General features: G+C 55.7%; 1 protein-coding gene across 1 annotated transcript in view; it reads left to right on the top strand.

Moving 5' to 3' along the window:
- Positions 1-24,600, top strand: part of ZDHHC8 (zinc finger DHHC-type palmitoyltransferase 8) — a 36,118-nt gene extending 11,518 nt beyond the window's left edge. Inside the window, 10 exon segments of the mRNA XM_038763533.1 lie at positions 8,816-8,937; positions 9,803-9,960; positions 15,139-15,311; positions 15,768-15,870; positions 16,059-16,292; positions 16,843-16,960; positions 20,811-20,920; positions 21,066-21,721; positions 21,723-22,067; positions 23,442-24,600. Coding sequence (XP_038619461.1) covers positions 8,816-8,937; positions 9,803-9,960; positions 15,139-15,311; positions 15,768-15,870; positions 16,059-16,292; positions 16,843-16,960; positions 20,811-20,920; positions 21,066-21,721; positions 21,723-22,067; positions 23,442-23,613 — 2,191 coding nt within the window. The 3' untranslated portion in view covers positions 23,614-24,600.
- Positions 24,601-25,464: the final 864 nt, after the last annotated feature.

Here is a 25,464-nt window from a genome sequence, read left to right as displayed (position 1 = left end):
CACAGTCTAGAAGAGTGGGCTCACAGCCTGACCAGGCTTCCGAATGGACGGCGATGATCCCGACCAAATTGACTGGGCTCCTTATTGGACGCCCCCCCCCCCCCCCCCCCCCCCCAGTCTCCTGCGACCCTGACTGAGCCGCCCTCAACCCTGGGACTCTGACTGGACTGCCCAGGCCCCTGGGACCCGAACTAAGCTGACCGGACCGCCAAGACCCATGTGAACTGGACCGAGCTGACCGGAGCCCCGTGGGTCTGACGGAGCCAACCGGACCCCCGCATCCCTGATGGAATCATCATCATCAATCGTATTTATTGAGCGCTTCCTGTGTGCAGAGCACTGTACTAAGCGCTTGGGAAGTCCAAGTTGGCAACATCTAGAGACAGTCCCTACCCAACAGTGGGCTCACAGTCTAAATCGACAGACCTCCCGCCCCCCCCACCACTCTGACGTCGCCCACCGGACCCCCCGACGGAGCCTGCCCGGGCCCCCCTTTGGAGCTGGCGAGCCCCCCACCGCCTTGACCATATGTATATATACATATGTATATATACATATGTATATATACATATGACTATATGTATATATGTTATATGTATATATGTACATTTTTTTTACTCTAATTTATTTGTACATATCTATTCTATTTATTTTATTTTGTTAGTATGTTTGGTTTTGTTCTCTGTCTCCCCCTTTTAGACTGTGAGCCCACTGTTGGGTAGGGACTGTCTCTATATGTTGCCAATTTGTACTTCCCAAGCGCTTAGTACAGTGCTCTGCACATAGTAAGCGCTCAATAAATACGATTGATTGATTGATTGACCAAGCCACCTAGCCCCCTGCAGAAACCAGCCAGTGGCCTTTCTAGCGAGGGCGGGGAGTTATATTTCTTTCTGCATCAGATATTTAAAAGACATCTAGAAGACTGTGCTGAAAATCAATCAATCAATCAATCAATACAATTGAAAATACAATGGAATACAAATACAATATTTCAATATTTGAAAATACAATGGAAAATACAATGGAGACTTTTTCCTCTTGGCTGGGTCATCACAACACTATGTTCGGAAATATTTGGACGATGTTAACAGCCATTGGAGAACGTTTAGTACATATTTACTATTCTTTTTAATCATCGTCATCATCAATCATATTTATTGAGCGCTTATTGTGTGCGGAGCACTGTACTAAGCGCTTGGGAAGTACAAGTTGGCAACATATAGAGACAGTCCCTACCCAACAGTGGGCTCACAGTCTAAAATATGATGTGCATATGTGATGATGACTTAATGATGTGCATATAGTTTTAATTCTGTTTGTTCTGACGATTTTGACACCTGTCTACATGTTTCGTTTTGTTGTCTGCCTCCCCCTTCTAATAGTAATGATGGCATTTATTAAGCACTTACTATGTGCAAAGCACTGTTCTAAGTGCTGGGGGGATACAAGGTGATCAGGTTGTCCCTCGTGGGGCTCACAGTCTTCATCCCCATTTTACAGATGAGGTCACTGAGGCTCAGAGCAGTTAAGTGACTTGCCCAAGGTTACACAGCAGACACGTGGCGGAGCCGGGATTCGAACCCATGACCTCTGACTCCAAAGCCCGGGCTTTTTCCACTGAGCCACGCTGCTTCTTCCAGACTGTGAGCCCGTTGTTGGGTCGGGACCGTCTCTAGATGTTGCCGACTTGGACTTCCCAAGCGCTTAGCACGGTGCCGTGCACACAGTAAGCGCTCAATAAATATGATTGAATGAATGCATGAATCAGCTGTGTGACCTTGGGCAAGTCACTTAACTTCTCTGAGCCTCAGTTACCTTATCTGTAAAAATGGGGATTAAGACTGTGAGCCCCACGTGGGACAACTTGATCCCCTTGTATCCCCCCCCAAGCGCTTAGAACAGTGCTTTGCACATAGTGAGCGCTTAACAAATGCCATTATTATTATTATTATTATTATTATTATTATTATTATTATGAATGAGTGAATGAGCGAGGAGAGGAGAGCTGGGAGAGGGAGGAGTTTCCCTCTCTGAAGGAGAGCGATGACAGATATGCCCACACAGAAAAGCAGCGTGGCCTAGTGTGGCATCGTGGCCTAGCGGATAGAGCCTAGGCGTGGGAATCTGAAGGACCCGAGTTCTAATCCTGGCTCTGCCACTTGTCTGCTGTGTGCCCTTGGGCATGTCACATCACTTCTCTGTGCCTCAGTTCCCTCATCCGAAAAATGGAGGTTACGACTGTGAGCCCCGTGTGGGACAGCGACTGTGCCCGACCCAGTGCTTAGTACGGTGCCTGACATATAGTAAGCGCTTAACAAATACCCCAGTTATTATTATTATTATTATTACAGACACGTGCGTGCGCATGTGCGCGTCCCTACGCACACACAGACACATGCCTCCCAGGGGTTTGGATGTGGGAAGGATGGAATGATGTCATGGCTTTGCACTTGTTTGTGGGGGAAAAAGAAGGGGGACCAGAGGGAGACAGTGCTGTCATTGTCCCGAGCCTTCTGTGGGCCTGCGGTGCAGCGGGAAGGATTTAAGGTAGACTGGAGGAAGCCCTCCCACGGCTGGGCCGTTAGACTTGGTAATGGGTGAGGGGGAGAGTGTTTTGAGGGTGGGCTTGGCGGCCTGCTGGCCCCCGTTGCCCTTGCTGCAGCAGCGTGGCTCAGTGGAAAGAGCCCGGGCTTTGGAGTCAGAGGTCACGGGTTCAAATCCCGGCTCCGCCAATTGTCAGCCGTGTGACTTTGGGCCAGTCACTTCACTTCTCTGGGCCTCAGTTCTCTCAACTGTAAAATGGGGATGAAGACTGAGCCCCCCGTGGGACAACCTGATCACCTTGTAACCTCCCCAGCGCTTAGAACAGTGCTTGGCACATAGTAAGCGCTTAATAAATGCCATCATTAGTATTATTGGTGGGGAAAGAGATGGGGAGGCCGGCCCCCTCGTACTGAGGCTTCTGAGAGCGACGGCCCTGGCCAACAAGAAGGCGGTTAGGGCGACGGGGGCGGGTGCCTTGGTGGCCTTTCTGTGAAGGTCAGTAATGTGCGTGGATGTGGGAGCGCACGCGCGCGCCCAAGGCCGGCCGGGCCCCGGGGAGCCAGAGTGGCCGGACCCCAAATCCGCCTCCCGGTCCCGCCCGGGGGTCCGGCAGCCCGGAACCCGTGAGGCCGGGCGGCGGACCGAGTTGTGGGACCCCTCAATGTGCGGCGGCCCCACGGTTGCAATCCAGGGGCACCGGCCCCGTCACCCCAACACGTAGAACCGGAGCTCTGTACTGGGCGTCTGCCCTACTCAGAGCGCTGGGCCGGCAAGCTGGCCAGCTCGGCCACTGGACTGAGCGCCTGCTGTGGGTAGAGCACTGGACTGGGCGCCTGGGAGAATACGGCAGAATTGGGAGACCTGATCCCCGAGCTCAGGGAGCGGTCAATCTAGCGGGCAAGACCGACGCCAGACAGGCAGAAGGGAGGAGGCGAGAAGGGGCCGGGAACACCGATTCACTCAATCGTATTTACTGAGCGCTTACTGTGTGCAGAGCACTGGACTAAGCGCTTGTGAGTACTCAAGTTTTGGGGGATGGACATTCATTCAGTCATTCATTGACCTTTGTCTTCATTTGTCCAAATCAATCAATCAATCAATCAATCGTATTTATTGAGCGCTTACTATGTGCAGAGCACTGTACTAAGCGCTTGGGAAGTACAAATTGGCATCACAATCCAAAGGCAGCTTCCGGCTGGGATGGCCAGAATATATGTACGGAATATATGGGATGACCTGTATATATGTTTGTACATATTTATTACTCTATTTATTATGTACAGAATATATGGGATGACCTGTATATATGTATATATGTTTGTACATATTTATTACTCCATTTATTTTACTTGTACACATCTATTCTATTTATTTTATTTTGTTACTACGTTTGGTTTTGTTCTCTGTCTCCCCCTTCTAGACTGTGAGCCCACTGTTGGGTAGGGACCGGCTCTCTATGTTGCCGACTTGTACTTCCCAAGCGCTTAGTCCAGTGCTCTGCACATAGTAAGCACTCAATAAATACGATTGATTGATTGATTGAGCGCTTACTGTGTGCAGAGCGCTGCACTAAAGGCTCGGGAAGTCCAAGTTGGCAGCATATAGAGACCGTCCCTACCCAACAACGGGCTCCCGGTCCAGAAGACGGGCATCTGGGCAGAAGTGCCCCCCCGTAGCCGTGACTACGCAAAGTAAAGCCGAAAAGCCCAAGGGGCGGTTGTGGGGGACAGAAGGTGAGGAGGTGAGAAGTGAATCAGGGAAGGCCCCTGGGAGGAGGCGTGATTTCAGACGGGGAAAGCCATGGTTGGTCGGACGTGAAGCAGGAGGGAGTTTCAGGAGCCGGAAGCCAGTGGCGGGAGAGATGAAGGGGCGGCAAGTGGGTAGGTTTGGTTGGGAGGATAATAATAATAATAATGATGGTATTTGGTAAGCGCCTACTATGTGCAAAGCACTGTTCTAAGCGCTGGGGGGAATACAAGGTGATCAGATTGTCCCACGTGGGGCTCACCGTCTTCATCCCCGTTTTACAGGTGAGGTAACTGAGGCTCAGAGAAGTTAAGCGACTTGCCCAAGTCCACACGGCAGCCGTGTGGCAGAGCCGGGATTAGAACCCATGACCTCTGACTCCAAAGCCTGTGCTCTTTCCACTGAGCCACGCTGCGCGAGCTGGGGTGTGCTGGGAGAAAAGAGTGACTAGTAATAATAATAATTGTGGTATTTGGTAAACCCTTCCTATGTGCCAGGCAGTGTACTCAAAGCGCAAATACAGGCAAATTGGGTTGGACACGGTCCCCGTCCCACGTGGGGCTCACAGTCTTCATCCCCATTTTATAGATGAGGGAACTGAGGCACAGAGAAATGATTTGCCCACGGTCACACAGCAGACAGGCGGCGGAGCAGGATTAGAACCCAGGTCCTTCTGACTCCCAGGGCCCCGCTCTATCAGTTAGGTCAGGCTTGGGGGGGAGAAAGCTGAACAAATTCTTTCGAGCTGATGGTCAGCGGCGTCTGCTGCGGAGGTGCTTGGGCAAGCACCGCAGGTTTTTGAGGAGGGGGGAGATGCGGACTGAACTTTTTTTAGAAGGACGATCTGGGCAGCAGAGTGAATAATAATAATGATGGCATGTATTAAGCGCTTACTATGCGCAAAGCACTGTTCTAAGCGCTGGGGAGGTTACAAGGTGGTCAGGTTGCCCCCCGGGGGGCTCACAGTCTTCATCCCCATTTTCCAGATGAGGGAACTGAGGCCCAGAGAAGTGAAGTGACTGGCCCAAAGTCACCCAGCTGACAGTTGGCAGAGCCGGGATTTGAACCCATGACCCCTGACTCCCAAGCCCGGGCTCTTTCCATTGAGCCACACTGCTTCCCCATAGTAGGGGCCCCTGCGCATTTTCGCTCACGCCCCCAAACGCACAATAATAATAATGATGATGACATTTATTAATAATAATGAATGATGATGGCATTTATTAAGTGCCTACTATATACAAAGCACTGTTCTAAGCACTGGAAGTGTTTACTATGCGCAAAGCACTGTTCTAAGTGCTGGGGAGGTTACAAGGTGGTCAGGTTGCCCCCCGGGGGGCTCACAGTCTTCATCCCCATTTTCCAGATGAGGGAACTGAGGCCCAGAGAAGTGAAGTGACTGGCCCAAAGTCACCCAGCTGACGTTGGCAGAGCCGGGATTTGAACCCATGACCCCTGACTCCCAAGCCCGGGCTCTTTCCATTGAGCCACACTGCTTCCCCATAGTAGGGGCCCCTGCGCATTTTCGCTCACGCCCCCAAACGCACAATAATAATAATAATGATGACATTTATTAATAATAATGAACAATGATGGCATTTATTAATCGCCTACTATGTACAAAGCACTGTTCTAAGCACTGGAAGTGTTTACTATGCGCAAAGCACTGTTCTAAGTGCTGGGGAGGTTACAAGGTGGTCAGGTTGCCCCCCCGGGGGCTCACAGTCTTCATCCCCATTTTCCAGATGAGGGAACTGAGGCCCAGAGAAGTGAAGTGACTGGCCCAAAGTCACCCAGCTGACAGTTGGCAGAGCCGGGATTTGAACCCATGACCCCTGACTCCCAAGCCCGGGCTCTTTCCATTGAGCCACACTGCTTCCCCATAGTAGGGGCCCCAGCGCATTTTCACTCACGCCCCCGAACGCGCAATAATAATAATAATAATGATGACATTTATTAATAATAATGAATAATGATGGCATTTATTAAGCACTTACTATGTGTAAAGCACTGTTCTAAGTGCTGGAAGTGCTTACTATGCGTAAAGCACTGTTCTAAGCACTGGGGAGGTTACAAGGTGATCAGGTTGTCCCATGGAGGGCTCACAGTTTTCATCCCCATTTTCCAGATGAGGTCACTGAGGCTCAGAGAAGTGAAGTGACTTGCCCAAAGTCACACAGCTAACAAGTGGCGGAGCCGGGATTTGAACCCATGACCCCTAAGTCCCAAGCCTGGGCTCTTTCCACTGAGCCACGCCGCTTCTCTCAGTATGGACCGGAGTGAGAGGAGACGGGAGGCAGGGAGGTCAGCAAAGAGGCTGATGCAGTAATCGAGGCAGGAGGCAGAGGACCTGGGTTCTAATCCCGGCTCTGCCACTTGACTGCTGCGTCACTGGGTAAGTCACCTAACTTCTTAATACCGCTTGTTTAATAATAATAATAATAATAATAATAATGGCATTTATTAAGCACTTACTATGTGCAAAGCACTGTTCTAAGCGCTGCAGAGGTTACAGGGTGATCAGGTTGTCCCACGGGGGGCTCACAGTCCTAATCCCCATTTTACAGATGGAGTAACTGAGGCACAGAGAAGTTAAGTGACTTGTCCATAGTCACACAGCTGACAATTGGCTGAGGCGGGATTTGAACCCATGAACTCTGACTCCAAAGCCCGGGCTCTTTCCCACCGAGCCACGCTGCTTCTTGTGCTTGGCACGTAGTAAGTGCTTAACAAATGCCCCCAATTACTATCGTCGTTCTTATTCCCAAGAACCAAAACATTGAAAAATAATAATAATAATGATGGCATTTAGTAAGCGCTTACTATGTCCAAAGCACTGTTCTAAGTGCTGGGTGAAAGCAGCGCGGTCTAATAGATACAGCCCAGGACTGAGTCAGAGGAGTTGGGTTCTAATTCCGCCTCCACCACTTGTCTCATGCGTGACCGTGGGCAAGTCACTTGACTTCTCTGTGCCTTGGATACCTCGTCTGTACGGGGGGGATTAAGACTGTGAGCCCCATGTGAGACATGGACTAAGCAGCACTTAGTACAGTGGCTGGCACATACGAGGCGCCTATTAAATACCATAAAAGAAATAGAGCCCAGGACTGGAAGTCGGGGAACTTGGGTTCGAATCCCAGCTCTGCCACTTGGTTGTGTGAACTTGGGCGAGTCGCTTAACTTCTTTGGGCCTCGGTGTCTTTGTCTGTAAAATGGGGACGAAATACCCACTCTCCCTCCCTGAGTTCCGTGCAGTACGGGGACGGGCTAATCTGGTTTTATGTACCCCAGCTTGGGGCGTAATACGCACTTAGCGAAGATCGCAATTACTACTGTTGTTTATTATTGACCTGATTTAAGTTGTAGCCACCCCAATACTTAGTACGGTTCTTGACTTGTACTCCCCAAGCGCTTAGTACAGTGCTGTGCACACAGTAAGCGCTCAATAAATACGATTGAAGGAATTCATTCATTCATATTTATTGAGCGCTTACTGTGTGCAGAGCACTGGACTAAGCGCTTGGGAAGCACGAGTTGGCAACATATAGAGACGGTCCCTACCCGACAACGGGGCTCACAGTCTAGAAGGGGGAGACGGACAACAAAACCAAACATGGGGACGGGTGTCAAGTCATCAGAATAAAGAGAAGTAAAGCTAGGTGCACATCATTAACAAAATAAATAGAATAGTAAATAGAATATCTGCCCCCTCCCCGTGATTATAACAGTGCTTGACACATAGTAAGAACTTAACAGATGCCCAGTATAATCAGTATTCATTCATTCAATCGTATTTACTGAGAGCTTACTGTGTGCAGAGCTCTGTACTAAGCGCTTGGGCAGTACAAGTTGGCAACATATAGAGACATAGTAAGAACACATAGTAAGAACTTCACAAATACCATAATTATTTATTAATGATTAGTGTTATTTTGGATGCCCGCCCAAGTCAGGCTAGTGCCGTTTGTACCTCCCGCCCGAGGGGCCCGGAAGCCGATGGCTCAGTGCCCTCGTATTCGGTTGGGGGAGGACTGCTCGACCCCCTTCTCGTGGCCACCCGAAGGCATCGGGTGTGATGCCTTTTAGACTGTGAGCCCACTGTTGGGTAGGGACTGTCTCTATGTGTTGCCAATTTGTACTTCCCAAGCGCTTAGTACAGTGCTCTGCACATAGTAAGCGCTCAATAAATACGATTGATTGATTGATTGATCGACGGCCCCCCGTGGGCAAAGCTCAAGGGGATCGTGCTCGGTCACCGGGAGAGAATCAGGGGTATGGAAGGGTCCATGCTGGCTCAATGGGGGAAAGTCGGGGGTGATGGCTAGTCTGTCGCTGACCGTGAAGGTGGGCCCCTAGTGGGGCAACCGGGACTCAGTTTCTCCCAATGCCCCGGTGACCCCGGTGCCTGAACTTGGAGGGGCCAGGGGCGGAAGGACCGGCATTCTGGCCCCGGGGGTCCGGCCCCCTGTGGTCTTCTCATTTGGGGTGCTGAGCGGCCAGCTGTGTCCGTCTTTGCCCGCAGGTGCCCTTGGCTGACCAGAGCCGTCTCCCCGGCGGTGCCCCTCTACAATGGCATCGTGTTCCTCTTTGTGCTCGCCAACTTCAGCATGGCTACGTTCATGGACCCGGGCGTGTTTCCTCGAGGTAACGGGGGCTCCCCGGGATCCCCCTCGCTGCCTGCCCACGCCGCCCCGGGCTGGGCCTCCCCTGCCCCCCGTCCAGGTTCTGGGCCCAGTGGGCCAGTGGGGGAGGCCGTCCCGGTCCCTAACTGCTGCCCGCTGACCGCTCACAGATCTCGCTTCAGTGCCCGCCTCGTGGCTGTGCCCAGGGTGTGGCGAGGACCTCCCGGGTGCCCGGCCCCTGCCCACCCGAAGGACATTCCCAGACCAGCTGGGAGTGATCTCCGGACCGACTCCTCGCTCCCAGCCGCCAGTGCTCCCTGGGCATTTCATTCATTCATTCAATCGGCTTTATTGAGCATTTACTGTGTACGGAACACTGTACCGAGCACCTGGGAGAGGACAATATAACAATAAGCAGGCGCCGAGGCCTCAGTTCCCATTGCGGGGGCCGCACTTCCTTCCTCACCCGTCCCGGACGTGGCACCCCTGGGCTTCTCACACCCCATCCAGCCTGGTCGTCGGCGGGGTGGGGGACTGGACTCTCTGAGCTTCCTGGCAAGAGGGGCCCCCCCAAATCCCTTCCCCTTAGGGGGGAGATACTGCCCGAGCCTGGAAGGCCTTCCAGGGGGCTTGGGCTTGGACGGGGGGGACCGACACATGGGGTGGGGGAGCAGAGCAAGGGCACGCTCCTCCAACCAGCCTTCCCTGATTGATTCTTGGTGACCCTGAGGTGTTTATCTGCTTCTCGGGTGGGGAACCCGGGGCTTCCTCGCTTGGGTCTCCCCGAGCGCCCGGTGTAGCCCTCCGTAGGCGGTGGGCTCTCCGTCGCTCGGGTTGGGCGGATGGGCCGCTAACCTGCCGGCGGGGTGCGTTTCCGGCCCGGGCAGCCGACGAGGACGAGGACAAGGACGATGACTTCCGGGCTCCGCTCTACAAGAACGTGGACATCAAAGGAGTTCAAGTTCGGATGAAATGGTGCTCCACGTGCCACTTCTACCGGCCCCCGCGCTGCTCCCACTGCAGCGTCTGCGACAACTGCGTGGAGGTACGGCTCCGTCTCTACTCACCGTCCCCACGTCACCCCTCCTCAGCTCCTGGGGGGCTTCTACTCCCTGTGGCTTCCTGGGGGACTCCCAGCTCTGCCCCTCTCTTACCCTTACATTTTTTTTTTAAAAAAAGGTGGTAATCGAAAGCGCACTGAGTGCCAAGCACTGTACTTTGCGCCGAGATCAGTACGGAAGAATAGCTTCTGACCCGAAGCTATATCGTATCCAATAATAATACTAATAATGGCATTTATTAAGCGCTTACTGTGTGCAAAACACTATTCTAAGCGCTGGGGAGGTTACAAGGCGATCAGGTTGTCCCACGGGGGGCTCACAGTCTTCATCCCCATTTTCCAGATGAGGTAACTGAGGCCCAGAGAAGTGAAGTGACTTGCCCAAAGTCACACGGCTAATTGGCGGAGTCGGGATTTGAACCCATGACCTCTGACTCCAAAGCCTGTGCTCTTTACCCAGAGCCACGCTCCTTCTCCAACGGACAGTGACTCTCCCCACCTTCAAAACCGTATCGGAGGCGCATCTCCCCCAAGAGGCCTTCCCCAATCAATCAATCAATAGTATTTATTGAGCGCTTACTGTATGCAGAGCACTGTACTAAGCGCTTGGGAAGTACAAGTTGGCAACATATAGAGACAGTCCCCAATTAGGGTGTCATTTCCTCTTCTCCCACGCCCTTCTGCATCCCTCTTGCACTTGGATTTGTTCCCTTGGATTTGCTCCCGAGAAGCAGCGTGGCTTAGTGGAAAGATCCCGGGCCTGGGAGTCGGAAGGTCATGGGTTCTAATCCCGGCTCCCCCCCATGTCTGCTGTGTGACCTTGGGCAAGGCACTTCACTTCTCTGGGCCTCAGTTACCTTATCGGTAATAATGATAATAATGATGGCATTTATTAAGTGCTTGCTAGGTGCAAAGCACTGTTGTTAGCGCTGGGGCGGTTACAAGGTGATCAGGTTGTCCTATGGGGGGCTCACAGTCTTAATCCCCATTTTCTAGATGAGGGAACTGAGGCCCAGAGAAATGAAGTGACTTGCCCAAAGTCCCACAGCTGACAGTTGACAGAGCTGGGATTTGAACCCACGACCTCTGACTCCAAAGCCCGGGCTCTTTCCACTGAGCCCCGCTGCTTCTCATGGGCGTTAACGATTGTGAGCCCCACGTGGAACAACCTGATTACCTTGTATCTACCCCAGCACTTTGAACAGTGCTTGGCACATAGTAAGCGCTTAACAAATACCATCATTATTATTATTATTTTTTCACCCCTCCCTCAGTCCCAAGGCGCTTATGTCCATATCCATAATTTATATTCATGTCTAGATTGTAAGCTTGTTGTGGGCAGGGAGCATGTCTACCAACTCTGTTAAAGTGTACTCTCCCGAGCGCTTAGTACAGTGCCCTGCACATAAGTGCTCAATAAATACCATTGATTGATCGTTTGATTGAGTTGGGACCCAGTTCCTCTCCCCTGCCAGGCTTCTGGTGTGAGAGGGAGGGAGGAGTGAGAATCGGATCCCCACTATACAGATGGAACATGAGGACCCGGATAGGTTCAGTGACTCGTCCAAGGTCACACCGCAAGTCAGTGGCAGAGCTGGGCTGGGCTGGGTCCCCCACTAAGTGGCCCTGGAATCCCCTGGACAACAGTGAGAATCAATCAGTCGATCGATTTATGGAATTTCATTTATTCATTCAATCGTATTTATTGAGCGCTGTGTGCAGAGCACTGTTATAATAATAATAATAATGGTGATGATGGCATTTATTAAGTGCTTACTAAGTGCAAAGCACTGTTCTAAGTGCTAGGGAGGTTACAAGGTGATCAGGTTGGCTCCCGGGGGGCTCACTATCTTAATCCCCATTTTTCAGATGAGGGAACTGAGGCCCAGAGAAGTTAAGTGACTTGCCCAAAATCACACAGCTGACAGTTGGCAGAGTCGGCATTTGAACCCACGACCTCTGACTCCAAAGCCTGTGCTCTTTCCACTGAGTCACGCTGCTTCTCCTAATCCTGTAATAATAATAATAATAATAATAAGGACATTTATTAAGTGCTTACTATGTGCAAAGCACTGTTCTAAGCACTGGGGAGGTTACAAGGTGATCAGATTGTCCCACGGGAGGCTCGCAGTCTTAATCCCCATTTCACAGATGAGGGAACTGAGGCCCAGAGAAGTGAAGTGACTTGCCCAAAGTCACACAGCTGACAAGTGGTGGAGCCGGGATTTGAACCCAGGACCTCTGACTCCAAAGCCCGGGCTCTTTCCACTGGGCCAGGCTGCCTCTCCCCCGGGGTGGGGTGATGGGGTGGGGAGGAGGAGCAGAGGAGGATAGGTAGATGGGTGAGTACTTTATAGGGAATATAATTCAATATGTTCAAGAACGCTACAGATAGTTGTGCAAAGGAAGAGACCCGTAATTAAGGAGGGTTCATTCATTCACATGTTTTGTTTTGTTGTCTGTCTCCCCCTTCTAGACTGTGAGCCCGTTGTTGGGCAGAAACCGTCTCTATATGTTGCCGACTTGTACTTCCCAAGCGCTTACTGTACTAAGCGCTTGTTGAGCATCTACTGTATGCCGAGCGCTATACTTAGCACTTGGGAGAATACTGTTCAAAAGAGCTAGTAGATGCGATCCCTGCCCTCAAGGAGTTCGGTTCGGAGTGGGGAGGAGACAGACATTAAAATGAATCGCAAATAGAGGAAGCTGCAGAGTGAAAGGATGTGGACGTAAGTTCTTCGGGGCTCAGGGTGGGGTGCACATCAAGTACTTCAAGGGTGCAAGGGGGATTTAGGAGAGAGTAGGGAAAAAGAGGGCCTAGCCGGGGACGACCTCTTGGAAGGGATGTGATTTTAATGAGAGTGGAAATCTGTCCGATATGAGGGAGAAGGGAGTTCGAGGACAGAAGCAGGACGTCGGCAAGGGGTTGGCTGCGCGACAGATGAGATCGAAACACAGAGAGTAGGTTGGTGTTCGAGCAGCCAAGTCTGAGGGCTGGGCCGGAGTGGAAGATTGGGAGGTTAGGTAGGAGAGGGAGAGCTGACTAAGTGCCTTAAAGCCGACGGTGAGGAGTTTCTGTTTGATGTGGAGGTGGACGGGCGACCAAGGGAGGTTCTTGAGGAGTGGGGAGGTGAGGACTGAACATGTTTTTTAGAAAAATGAGCCAGGCAACAGTGAAGTAATGACCGCAGTTGGGGGAGATAGGAGGCAAGGGGGGTCAGCAAAGAGGCAGATGCAGTAAATGCCATCATTATTATAAAGGCAGGATAGGAAAAGAGCTTCAATCAGCGTGGTAGCGGTTTGGATGGAGAGGAAGGGGTGGATTCTAGAGATATTGTGAAGGTAGAGCCATTAGAATTAATAGTGATAATAATCATAGCATTTGGTAAGCGCTCACGATGTGCAAAGCACTGTTCTAAGCGCTGGGGAGGTTACAAGGTGATCAAGTCGTCCCACGGGGGACTCAGAGTCTTAATCCCCCTTTTACAGATGAGGTCACTGAGGCCCAGAGAAGTGAAGTGGTTTGGCCAAAGTCACCCAGCTGGCAATTGGCGGAGTCGGGATTAGAACCCATGACCTCCGACTCCAAAGCCCGGGCTCTTTCCACCGAGCCACGCTGCTTCGAATTGGTGATAGACTGAATATGTGAGTTGATAGAGATAAAAATAATAATAATGATGGTGTTAAGTGCTTACTATGTGCCAAGCGCTGTTCTAAGAACTGGGGTAGACGCAAGGTGATCAGGTTGTCCCGCCTGGGGCTCACAGTCTTAATCCCCATTTCGCAGATGAGGTCACTGAGGCCCAGAGAAGTGAAGTGACTTGCCCAAAGTCCCCCAGCCGATAAGCGGCGGAGCCGGGATTAGAACCCACCACCTCCGACTCCCAAGCCCGGGCTCTTTCCACGAAGCCACGCCGCTTCCACGGAGATGAGTCGAGGATGATGCCAAGGTTGTGGGCTTGTTTGACGGAGGGTTGTAATGCCGTCTACAGTGATGGCAGGGCGGGATTTGGGTAGGAAGCGCTTAGCACAGTGCTCTGCACACAGTAAGCGCTCAATAAATACGATTGAATAGGAAGATGAGGGGTTCTGTTTTGGACGTGTAACGTGAGACGGCCTAAAGGCAGAGGGAAAAGTGAAACTGCAGAGGAGAGGGATCGGGGCTGGAGATTTCGATTTGAGAATCATCCGCATGGATATGATAGTTGAAGCCACGGGAGCGAACGGATTCTCCAAGGGCGCGGGCGTAGATGGAGGATAGAAGGGGACCCAGAACCGAGCCTTGAGGGACCCCCCGCTTTTAGGGGGAGGGAGGCCGAGGAGGAGCAGGAGTGAAAGAAACTGAGGAGGAGCAGCCGAAGAGAGAGGAGGGGAACCAGGAGAGGACAGGGTCGGTGCAGCCGAGGTGGGATACGGTGTCCAGGAGAAGGGGGTGGTCTGCAGTGGTGGAGGCACCCGAGGCGTAGAGGAGGATTAGGATGGAATAGAAGCCGCCGGATTTAGCCAGAAGGAGGTGGCAATCACAGCTGAAAACCGGGAGTCAGTTGCTGGAGAGAAACCAGCATAATAATAATAATGTTGGCATTTGTTAAGCGCTTACTATGTGCAAAGCACTGTTCTAAGCGCTGGGGGGGATACAATAATAACGATGGCATTTATTAAGCGCTTACTAGGTGCGTAGCACACTTCTAAGCGCTGGGGAGGATACAAGGCGATCAGGTTGTCCCCCGGGGGGGCTTACGGTCTTAATCGCCATTTGACAGATGAGGGAACTGAGGCCCAGCGAAGTGAAGTGACTTGCCCCAAGTCACACAGCTGACAAGTGGTGGAGCCGGGATTTGAACAACGCGTGACCTCTGACTCCCAAACCCGGGCTCTTTCCACTGAGCCACGCTGCTTCTCTATGGCATGGCATATTGCCTTCAAGAAGAGAGGGGTCAGCTCCCAGTCTGGCCCCCAATGCTGGGCAGTCAGTGGCCATCTCTCCCCCTTTCTTCTCTCTCCTCCTTCTTTCTTTCTCCCCTTCTTCCTTCTCTCTCCCCTTCCTCCTCCTCTCTCTCTGCTTCTTCTCTTTCCCCTTCTTCTCTCCCTCCTGCGCTTCTTCTCTCCCTTCCCCTCCTTCCTGCCCTGCCCCTCACTCCCCTGCTCACCTTCTGCCCCAAGGACTTCGACCACCACTGCCCATGGGTGAACAACTGCATCGGCCGTAGGAATTACCGCTACTTCTTCCTGTTCCTGCTGTCCCTCAGCCTCCACATGGTGGACGTCTTTGCCTTCGGCCTGTTCCACGTCCTCCACCACCTGGGGAAACTGGGGGCCGTGCACGCCACCATCACGTATCCTTCCCGGGGGGAGCCCCCCGTCCCCCCCCGCTGTCCTCCGGCCCCCTCCTCTCCCGTCCCCCTACTTTCTGCCTTTGCAACCGGTGTTGAGTGCAGATCGCTGGGGCTTTGAAGGACTGAAGGAGCGCCCATCTTGAGTCCTGTATTTAAAGTCCAGGCACCTCCAGACACCCCACAGCCCCCCGTCCCATGCCCACCAGGTCTGACCAGTGGCAGCCCGTGGCCGGACAGTCCAAGATAGGCCGTCCCCAGTGCGTCTACCGGGAAGCCGGGCCCGGTCTGTCCGGGGCAGGGCAGGGACGTTACCCGCGGCGCTCCTCCCCGGGCTGCCGTGGTGAACAGAGAGGCTAGAGGTTGGGGGTCCTGGGCCGCTGACTCCCGCCAAGCCCACCGTTCCCGCCGTTCCCAACCCCTCTCTCTTCTCCTGCTCGCCTTGACTCCACCCTCTAGGATGGGTGTCATGTGTGTGGCCAGTCTCTTCTTCATCCCCGTCATCGGCCTCACCGGCTTCCACATCGTGCTGGTGGCCCGGGGCCGGACCACCAACGAGCAGGTAACGCCTCCGGCCCCCCACCTCCCACTCCGGGCACCCTCCCCCTACTCTTGACCCCCAACCCCGCGGTCCAGGGGAGAAAGGAGGGCTGCGGAGGGGTGGGGGGTCCCCACGGTGGGAAGGGGGGCCGAGTCAGGCCGCTCACTGGCGGCGGCGACTCTTTCCCCACCCGCGGTTTGCGTGTTCAGGTGACGGGGAAGTTCCGTGGGGGCGTTAACCCCTTCACGCGCGGCTGCTGCGGGAACGTGGAGCGAGTGCTGTGCAGCCCCCTGGGTCCCCGCTACATGGCCGAGCCGTCACCGCTGAGGCAGCAGCTGGCGGCCGGCCTGGGGCCCCCCTTCTTCCGCCCCGAGCCCCCGGACCGGCCTGCCGTCGGGAAGAGGGCCGACAATGGAATCGAGGCCCAGATGAGCCGCAGCAAGGTGAGAGGCCCGGGCCGGTCACGGGAGGGAACGCCTGCCCAGCGGGGTCGGGGATCGCTCACGCATGCACCCACTATGCGCACATAAACCTATATGTGTGTGCACACGTGTACAGGCCACATGAGAAGCAGCGTGGCTCAGTGGAAAGAGCCCGGGCTTTGGAGGCAGAGGTCGTGGGTTCAAATCCCAGCTCCGCCAGTGACTTTGGGCAAGTCACTTCTCTGTTCCCTCATCTGGAAAATGGGGATGAATCAATCCATCAGTCAATCATATTTATTGAGCGCTTACTGTGTGCAGAGCACTGTACTGAGCGCTAGTTGGCAACATAGAAGTTGGGATGAAGACTGTGAGCCCCCTGTGGGACCACCTGATCACGTTGTAACCTCCCCAGCACTTAAAACAGTGCTTTGCACATAGTAAGCGCTTAATAAACGCCATCATTATGAGGCCACCCACGCGGACCAGCAGCTGTTCCCTCACTGGGCCGGTGTGGGTGGCCGGTGGGGCCAGACGCAGGGGTGAGTGACGGTCGGCGCTGTGCTTCCTTCAGTCCAGGACCAGCTTGGATGGGCTGGAAGATGAGGCCCTGGACCTGCAGCCCCCCCTGCCCCCCAAGGGAGACCCCCGCCAGTACAGCGAGCTCATCGCCCAGCTGGGGAGCAGTGACGGTAAGCTCGCCGCTCCCCCGCTTCACCCGGGGAGAGTCGGGGATGGAGAAGAGACAGAATTGGGGGGGTGTGGGGTGGCTACTGCTGGGTCACAGGCGGGAGAGGCAGGGATGGAGGGGGATTTGGGGTGGGCCGCGCTGGGGGGAGTCACGGACGGAGAGGGGACCTACGGGATGTGTGGTGTTTAGCCTTAACCACGACGGTTGGTTCTCTAATCCCAGCCCAGCCCCTAGTCTTCAAGCGCTCAGCACACCGTAAGCGCTCAATAAAGCGCTCGGAGAAGCAGGGTGGCTCCGTGGAAAGCGCGCGGGCTTTGGAGTCAGAGGTCACGGGCTCTAATCCCGGCTCCACCACTTATCAACTGGGTGACTTAAGTCACTTCTCTGGGCCTCAGTTCCCTCATCTGGAAAATGGGGAGGAAGACCGTAAGCCCCCCGTGGGACAACCTGATCACCCTGTTAACCTCCCCAGCGCTTAGAACAGTGCTTCGCACAGAGGAAGCGCTTAATAAATGCTGTCATTATTCTTATTATTAATAAATACGATTGAATGAATGGATGAATGTGACCTAGGGCAAGTCACCTCACTTCTCTGGGCCTCAGTTCCCTCATCTGGAAAATGGGGAGGAAGACCGTAAGCCCCCCGTGGGACAACCTGATCACCTTGTTAACCTCCCCAGCGCTTAGAACAGTGCTTTACACATAAGAAGTGCTTAATAAATGCTGTCGTCATTATTATTATTATTAATAATAAATATGAATGAATGAATGAATGTGACCTTGGGCAAGTCACTTCACGCCTCTGTGCCTCAGTTCCCTCATCTCTAAAATGGGGATTAAGACCTGGAGCCCCACTAGACTGTGAGCCCGGGGTGGGCAGGGATCGTCTCTCTCTATTGCTGTATTGTACTTCCCAAGCGCTTAGTACAGTGCTCCGCACACAGTAAGCGCGCAATAAATACGATTGAACGAGTGAATGAGTGAAGGTGAGACAGGAGCTGGGTCCAACCTGATTTCCTTGAGTCCACCTTGGGGTTTAGTACAGTGCCCGGCACAGGGTAAGCACTTAAATACCGCAGTTATTATTTTAATTATTCACTATACCTTGATCTTGTCCTATTTCATCACCAACCCCTGGCCCACAACCTGCCCGCGTATCCAAGAGACGATCACTCTCTACGGCTCCCGACTCCACCGCGTGACGGCTGTGTGACCTTGGGCAAGTCACTTAACTTCTCTGAGCCTCACTTACCTCATCTGCAAAATGGGGATTGATCGTGAGCCCCACGTGGGGCAACTTGATCACCTTGTATCCCCCCCAGCGCTTAGAACAGTGCTCTGCACATAGTAAGCGCTTAACAAATGCCATCATTATTATTATTCTTATTCTTACCTTCAAAGCCGTATTGACTTCTAGACTGTGAGCCCACTGGTGGGTAGGGACTGTCTCTATATGTTGCCAACTTGTGCTTCCCAAGCGCTTAGTACAGTGCTCTGCACACAGTAAGCGCTCAATAAATACGACTTGATTGATTGATTGAAAGCACGTCTCCTCCAAAAGGCCTTCCTCGACTAAGCCTTGGTTTCCTCTTTTCCCACCCCCTTCGGCGTCACCGTCGCCCTTGGATTTTCCCCCTTTATTCTCCCCTCCCACAGCACTTTATCCAAAGTCATCGTTGTGGGTATTACTTGTCTGCTGTGTGACCTTGGGCAAGTCACTTCACTTCTCTGGGCCTCAGTTACCTCATCCGGAAAATGGGGATTGAGCCCGTGAGCCCCACGGGGGACGGGGACTGCGTCCGACCCGATTTGCCTGTATCCACCCCAGCGCTTAGTGCAGTGCCTAGCATTCATTCATTCATTCGGTCGTATTTATTGAGCGCTTACTGTGTGCAGAGCACTGTACTGAGCGCTTGGGAAGTCCAAGTTGGCAACATATAGAGACGGTCCCTACCCGACAGCGGGCTCACAGTCTAGAAGGGGGAGACAGACAAAAGCGCTTAGCAAATACCACTACTTCTCTGGGCCTCAGTTCCCTCATCTGGAAAATGGGGATTCGGTACCTGTTTGCTCTCCTACTTGGACCGTGAGCTCCATGGAGGGCCTGATGATGGTATCTGCTCCCCAACTCTCAGTACGGTGTTTTGCACGTCGTAAGCACGTAACAAATACCACAATTATTTGAACGTCCCAGGAGACCTGCCACCCACCATTACGCTGGGGCAACTTGGAAAGTGGGATAATAACAATAATAATAATAATAATGGCATTTATTAAGTGCTTACTATGTGCAAAGCACTGTTCTTTGGAACAGTGGTTATTTAAGGATAACCTCTGTGGGCTCCCAGTGTTGACACTGTACTTGTCAACTTGTGCTTAGTACAGTGCTCTGCACACAGTAAGCGCTCAATAAATACGATTGATTGATTGATTGATTAACACCCAAACGGGAAAAGTAAGGGTGACAGCGGAAAGAGCCCGGGCTTGGGAGTCAGAGGTTGTGGGATCGAATCCCGCCTCCACCACTTGGTCTGCCGTGTGGTGCTTAGTACAGTGCTCTGCACACAGTAAGCGCTCAATAAATACGATTGATTGATTGATTGATTAACACCCAAACGGGAAAAGTAAGGGTGACAGCGGAAAGAGCCCGGGCTTGGGAGTCAGAGGTTGTGGGATCGAATCCTGCCTCCACCACTTGGTCTGCCGTGTGACTTTGGGCAAGTCGCTTAACTCCTCTGGGCCTCGGTTACCTCGTCTGGAAAATGGGGATTCATTCAGTCATATTTATTGAGCGCTTACTGTGTGCAGAGCACTGTACCAAGCGCTTAAGTCCCTCGTGGGACAACCTGATTACCTTGTACCCCCCCACCCCCAGCGCTTAGAACAGCGCTTGGCACGGAGTAAGCACTTAACAAATACCATCCTCATATCCACAAATTTTTTTTTATTAATGTCTGTAACCCCCTCTGGACTGTAAGTTGACTGTGGTCTGGGGATTCGTCTACCAACTCTGTTATATCGTACTCTCCCAAGTGCTTCGTACAGTGCTCTTCACCCAGTAAGTGCTCCGGTGTCCAGGAGGGCAACCAGCCCCCGGTTCCTCCTGGCTCCCCCATATCGCTGATGGGGGACAAAGACCTGCGTGGGGTGGACCGGGAATTCCTGAGCAGGGGTCTCCGGGGAAGCGTCCCGGCCTAGAGGGTCGAACAGAGGCGTGAGAGTCAGAAGGACCCGGGTTCTAATCCCTGCTCTGTCACTTGCCTGCTGTATGACCTTGAGCAAGTCATTTCCCTTCTCTGGGCCTCAGTTCCCTCCTCTGTAAAATGGGGATGAAGACTCTAAGCCCCACGTGGGACAGGGATCGAGTCCAACCTGATAACTGTGTACAATAATAATAATAATAATAATAATAATAATGCCATTTATTAAGTGCTTACTATGTGCAAAGCACTGTTCTAAGCGCTGGAGCGGTTACAGAGTGATCAGGTTGTCCCACCTGGGGCTCCCAGTCTTCATCCCCATTTCCCAGATGAGGGAAACGAGGCCCAGAGAAGTGAAGTCGACTTGCCCAAAGTCACCCAGCTGACGACTGGCGGAGCCGGGAAAGGAACCCGTGACCCCCGACTCCAAAGCCCGGGGTCTTTCCGCTTAGCCCCGCTGCTTCTAAGCCCTTAGTACCGTTACTATTATCGTTATTGTACTGTTTTTAGACTGTGAGCCCACTGCCGGGTAGGGACCGTCTCTATATGTTGCCAACTTGGACTTCCCAAGCGCTTAGAACAGTGCTCTGCACGCAGTAAGCGCTCAATAAATACGATTGATGATGATGTTATTGTTGTTGTTGCTTACAGAGAGCTGTCTGCACCCCCAGCTGACCAGCCCCCCAACACCAGCCATGTACAAGCACCGTCCGGGCTTCGGGAATTCCTCTCTGGTCCATTACCACGCCGCAGGGGACCAGGTGGGTCTCTGCTCCGGGGGCTGATTTGTCCGGCCCGCCTGTGCAGCGAGGGATCCCGTCGGTTCCCGTCCCTCACCTCCCCGTCCCGCGGTAGCCCGCGCCCGGGCCGGTCCCCGCTCCGGACGGCCGCCTCCTCCCTCCCCAGGTGACGGTCCAGGAGACGGCGCTGGGCGGACCCCGCGGGCGAAGCTTCGACTCGCAGTCGGAGCTGAGCCTGGACCTCCCCGACTACCGGCCCCGCGGCCCGCCCGGGCCCTCGCCACCGCACGCGGGCCCCTTCGCCGGCAACTCGCGCTCCCTGAGCCTCAAGTCGGCCGGCCGCCGGGGCGGGGACCACCCGGGCCCGCCGCTGGGCCCCGCGCCCCCGTCGGACGGGGCCCCCGCCACCCCGGCCCACCGCGGCTTCGCCTCCGCCCCGCTGACCGGCCGAGGCGGCAGCCTCTCCTACGACAGCCTGCTGAACCCCGCCTCGCCGGCGGGCCGCGTGGGCTGCGGGCTCGGCCCGGGCCACCGCTCGCCTTACCCGACGGCCAGGGCCTGCCGCCTGGGCGGGGCGGGCGAGCTGCGGCGGACCTTCAGCCCCGTGCCCTCCCGCCCCGCCTCGGCCGCGGCCGCGGCCCCCCGCGACCCCTCGCCCGTGCGCTACGACAACTTGTCCCAGACCATCATGGCCTCCATCCAGGAGCGCAAGGACCGCGAGGAGCGGGAGAGGCTGCTGCGCTCGCACACGGACTCCCTGTTCAGCGACCCGGGGGCGTTTGAGGCGCCGGGCCCCTATGGCCTGCGGCCCCTCTCGCCCCCGCCCCCCCGAGCCCCCCCGGGGCCTCGCCCTGCGCCCCGCCACGTCCCGCGACAGCTTGCTGGCGGCCGCCGGCTTCGCCGCCCGGTGCCCCCTGCCCCCGGCCTCGCTGGCCCCGCTCTCGGGCCCGGGCCCCCGGACCCTGCAGGCCGAGCTGGCGGCCGGACTGGTCCGCGCCCACCCGGCGCTCCAGGGCCGCCTGAGGAACGGCGGCTGCCCGGCGCCCGGGCCCCCGATCCCGCCGTCCCCGCCCGGCGGGCCCCGCTCCCCGGCCTTCGGGCCCGCCCAGACCGTCTCCTTCGTCAGCACCGTGGATGCCACCGAGCCCCAGCCCCTCGGGGCCCAGAGGTAAGGGCGCTGGCCTCCGCCTCTGCCGGGGCGATGGGGAGGGGTAGGGGGCTTCTCGCGGGGCACTGACCCCGGATCAGAGCGCCATCCCGGGCCACCTTGAATCCTCCCTCCTTGGGCCTCCTCTTCCCCCTTGTCCGTCCTCGGGTACCCCCTCCTTCCCCTCCCCCGGAACTGGGGTCTCCTCTCGATCAGTCAATCAATCAATCGTATTTATTGAGCGCTTACTGTGTGCAGAGCCCTGTACTAAGTGCTTGGGAAGTCCAAGTTGGCAACCTATAGAGACGGTCCCTACCCAACAGTGGGCTCACAGTCTAAAAGGGACTAAAAGCTCTCGTCCCTCCGGCGCCCGTCCCTCCCACTTCCCCATCCCCGGGGTCTCCCCTGCCCCTACTTATTGTACCTTTGATGCCCCCCATCCCTTCCTCCTCATCCCCGGGGCCTCCCCTCCGCTTCTGGCGCCCACCCCCAGCAGCGCAGGAAACGGACTCGCGGGGCCCCTCGGCTCGGAGATCTGAGAAACACGGTCGCGGGCTGCTGGCCTCGCATGTTAGGGCGGCCCCGCTGGTTGCGGACCGTCTGAGAGATAACGGTGGCGGGGCTCGGTAGCAGAAGTACGGTAGCGAGCGGCAGGCCTCGCACGGTGGGGCTTCTCCTGCGTTTGTGGAGGGTCCCGAGGTCTACGGTGGCAGGGCGGCCCCCCGGTTGCGGACGGTCTGAGAAAAACGGTAGCCAGCAGCGGGCCTCGCATGGCAGGGTGGCTCCGCTCGTGGCGAACGGTCCGAGAAATACCGGAGCCGGCAGCCGCTCCCTCGGCTCCACCCGACCGCGGGGGAACGGTCGCTATCTGGGGGGGATTTGGGGTTTTGGGGGCGGACGCCGGTTCGCTCCTACTTCACGGCAGCGGGGATGGGGAGTGGGGATGTCGGGTCCCCTTCACCCCCGATGCTGTGGGCGAGCGGCAGCGGCTCTCCGACCCCTGACCGGTGTCCGGTTCTTCTCTCCATCCCGTGTCGTGTCTGCGTTTGGGGACGGGGGCCCTTGCCGGGAAGGGGATGGAGAGGCGGAGGGGGCGGCCTCGGAGCGGGGGCCCGACTAGGCGTCGGAGTGGGAGTGGGAGGGAGGCAAAGAGAGAGAGAGAGAAAGCGAGCGGCGCCGGGCGGCCTTGACGTGGAACAGGGGTCAGGCCTGGGGCGCCGTTTGTGGCCCGTGGCCCCGATCTGTCCGTTCACGTGCATCCGTGTGCGTGTGCGTGCGTGCATCCTCGTATCCGTACGTTTGCACGCGTGTTTCCGTGCGTATGCACTTGCTACCCGCGCTTGTCCGTGTGTGCCTGCGTGCGTGTATCCGTGTGTGTGTTTGTTTCCGATGCAGGGACGGCCTGCCGCCGAAGACGGCCCTCGGTAAATTAAACGGCCAGCCGAAGGGCGTTGCCCGGCTGGGGTCGGCGTCCGGCGCCCCCGGGCCGCCGGCCAGCCCGGCCAGGCCCTCCAGCGTCAAGAAGGTGTCCGGCGTGGGCGGGACCACGTATGAAATCTCCGTGTGAAGAGCCGCCCGGGCCCCACGCGGAGGCTGCACGTGCGGCGCGCGCGCGCGCCGCGAAGACCGAGGACACCGGGGGCGAGGGTCTCTCCGCCCCATCTCCTCCGACCCGTGCCCCCCACCACCCCCAACCCCTTCCCAGGCCGCCTCCCGGCCCGAACGGCCCGGTCGGGGACTACAGACGCACGGGGGGGCGGGGGCGCGGTCTGCCCGTCGAGGAGGAGACCCACCTCGACAGACCGAGGGTTGGGGAGACCGATGGTCTCCTGGCCTCCCCGGCGCGTAGCGCAGAGCGAGGCTTCCGTTGATACCGTAATTAGTGTCACCGGGAGGCGCGGAGGGGCCGAGAGTCGCGCAGTGGTCGGGAGGCTGGCCCGTAGCCTCCCCAGAGCTTAGCACAGAGTAAGTGCCTATAAATACTTAGCGATTGTCATATTGAGACGCGGAGATCCGGGCTAGGTGGTCGGAGGCCTGCGGAGAGCACTGGAGGGAGGCGGAGCAGACCGGGCGCCCCCGTCTGCGACCGCAATCGTGACCTCGGACCCTGAGCTTCCCCGCCCCGGCGTCCGGGGGCCACAGTGGCCCCGGGAGTGTCGAGGAAGGGGGCGGTCCCCACTCGCACCTCCTCCCAGGTCGGGGGGAGTCCGTCTGTCCGTCCGTCCGTCCGTCCGTCCATCCGTCTCTGTGCGTGTGTCGTGGCATTTCCCCACGCGCTCCATTTGAGGCGGGGGGGTGAGAGGGTCTCTGATCCCCCCAAGAGGAAAGGGAGGTCCGGTTTCTAAGCTGGAGGGGGGAGTTTATACCCCACCGTTTCCACCATCCCCAAATCCAGTGGTCTCTTTCACAGTCAGTGGTTTAAGGGAAGGACTGGAATGGGAAACGCAGGACGGGAGTGGTTTCTGCACTGAAAGGGATAACTGCCAATATTCCCCCCCGCCTTCCCTCTCCCTTTCTCCGCTTTTCTCCTCCCCCTTTCCCCTTCCCAGCTCTTCCTCCCCCCTTCCCCCTTTTTCCTCCTCGCCCTCCTTTCCGTCCCTTTCCTTATCCCCTCCCTCCTTTCCTCATCTTCCCCTCCTTGTCCTCTTTAACCCTCTCTCGTCTCCCCTTCTCCCTTCCCCGTCTCTCCTCCTTCTGCCCCACTGTAATGCCGCTTCCACGCGGGCCCTGGGCTAGGTCAGGTGGACGTTGATGGTGTCCGTTTCCCAGCTGCCGTCCGTGTGAATCCCCCCACCGCTGTGTGGAGCGGGTATTTGTTGTCGGCCGGAGAAGGGTAGGGTGTGGGGACTCACCGGGCTCTTCGGGCTACCCCTGGAAGAGAGCTCCCACCCTGGAACCCCAAAACCGCTGAAAGGGGAAGCAGCGAGGGCCGCGCAGGCGGGGAGTTTCATCGGGCTGGGGGGATTCCCGAGCAGAACCTGTTTTTATTGCTACCAGCGTCCTCCCCCCCATCCCCAGAATGTCCCACTCTACACGCCACCCCCCGCCAGCCCCAAACCTGAGGAGCCTGCGGACCCCCGGACATTTGGGAGGTCAAAATTGAGTCAACCTGACGTCCCTAATCAGATGAGGAGAGGGAAGGGGTGGACCTCCATGAGACGTCTATAGCAGGGCGCTCCTGCGGTGGAGGGAAAGATGCCACTCATCAGGAGCTACCCAGAAATCCCCAGCCTGAGACTCTGGGTTATCAGGAACGGGTCGAGCTCCAAACCGCGCAAGGTTTCCATTTGATTTTTCAGTTCTCTTGGTGTCGTTTTAGAAGGAAGGCATAACGCTTTCCGATGAAAGTTCATTGGTGGGACATTGCGATCTTTCTTGTTTGGGAACCAGAGAGCCTGGCTCAATCACCCTATGCCCT

The sequence above is a fragment of the Tachyglossus aculeatus genome, chromosome 21 (genome assembly GCF_015852505.1).
Source record: "Tachyglossus aculeatus isolate mTacAcu1 chromosome 21, mTacAcu1.pri, whole genome shotgun sequence".
Classification (NCBI taxonomy): domain Eukaryota; kingdom Metazoa; phylum Chordata; class Mammalia; order Monotremata; family Tachyglossidae; genus Tachyglossus; species Tachyglossus aculeatus.
This window is presented reverse-complemented; position numbering and strand designations above follow the sequence as displayed.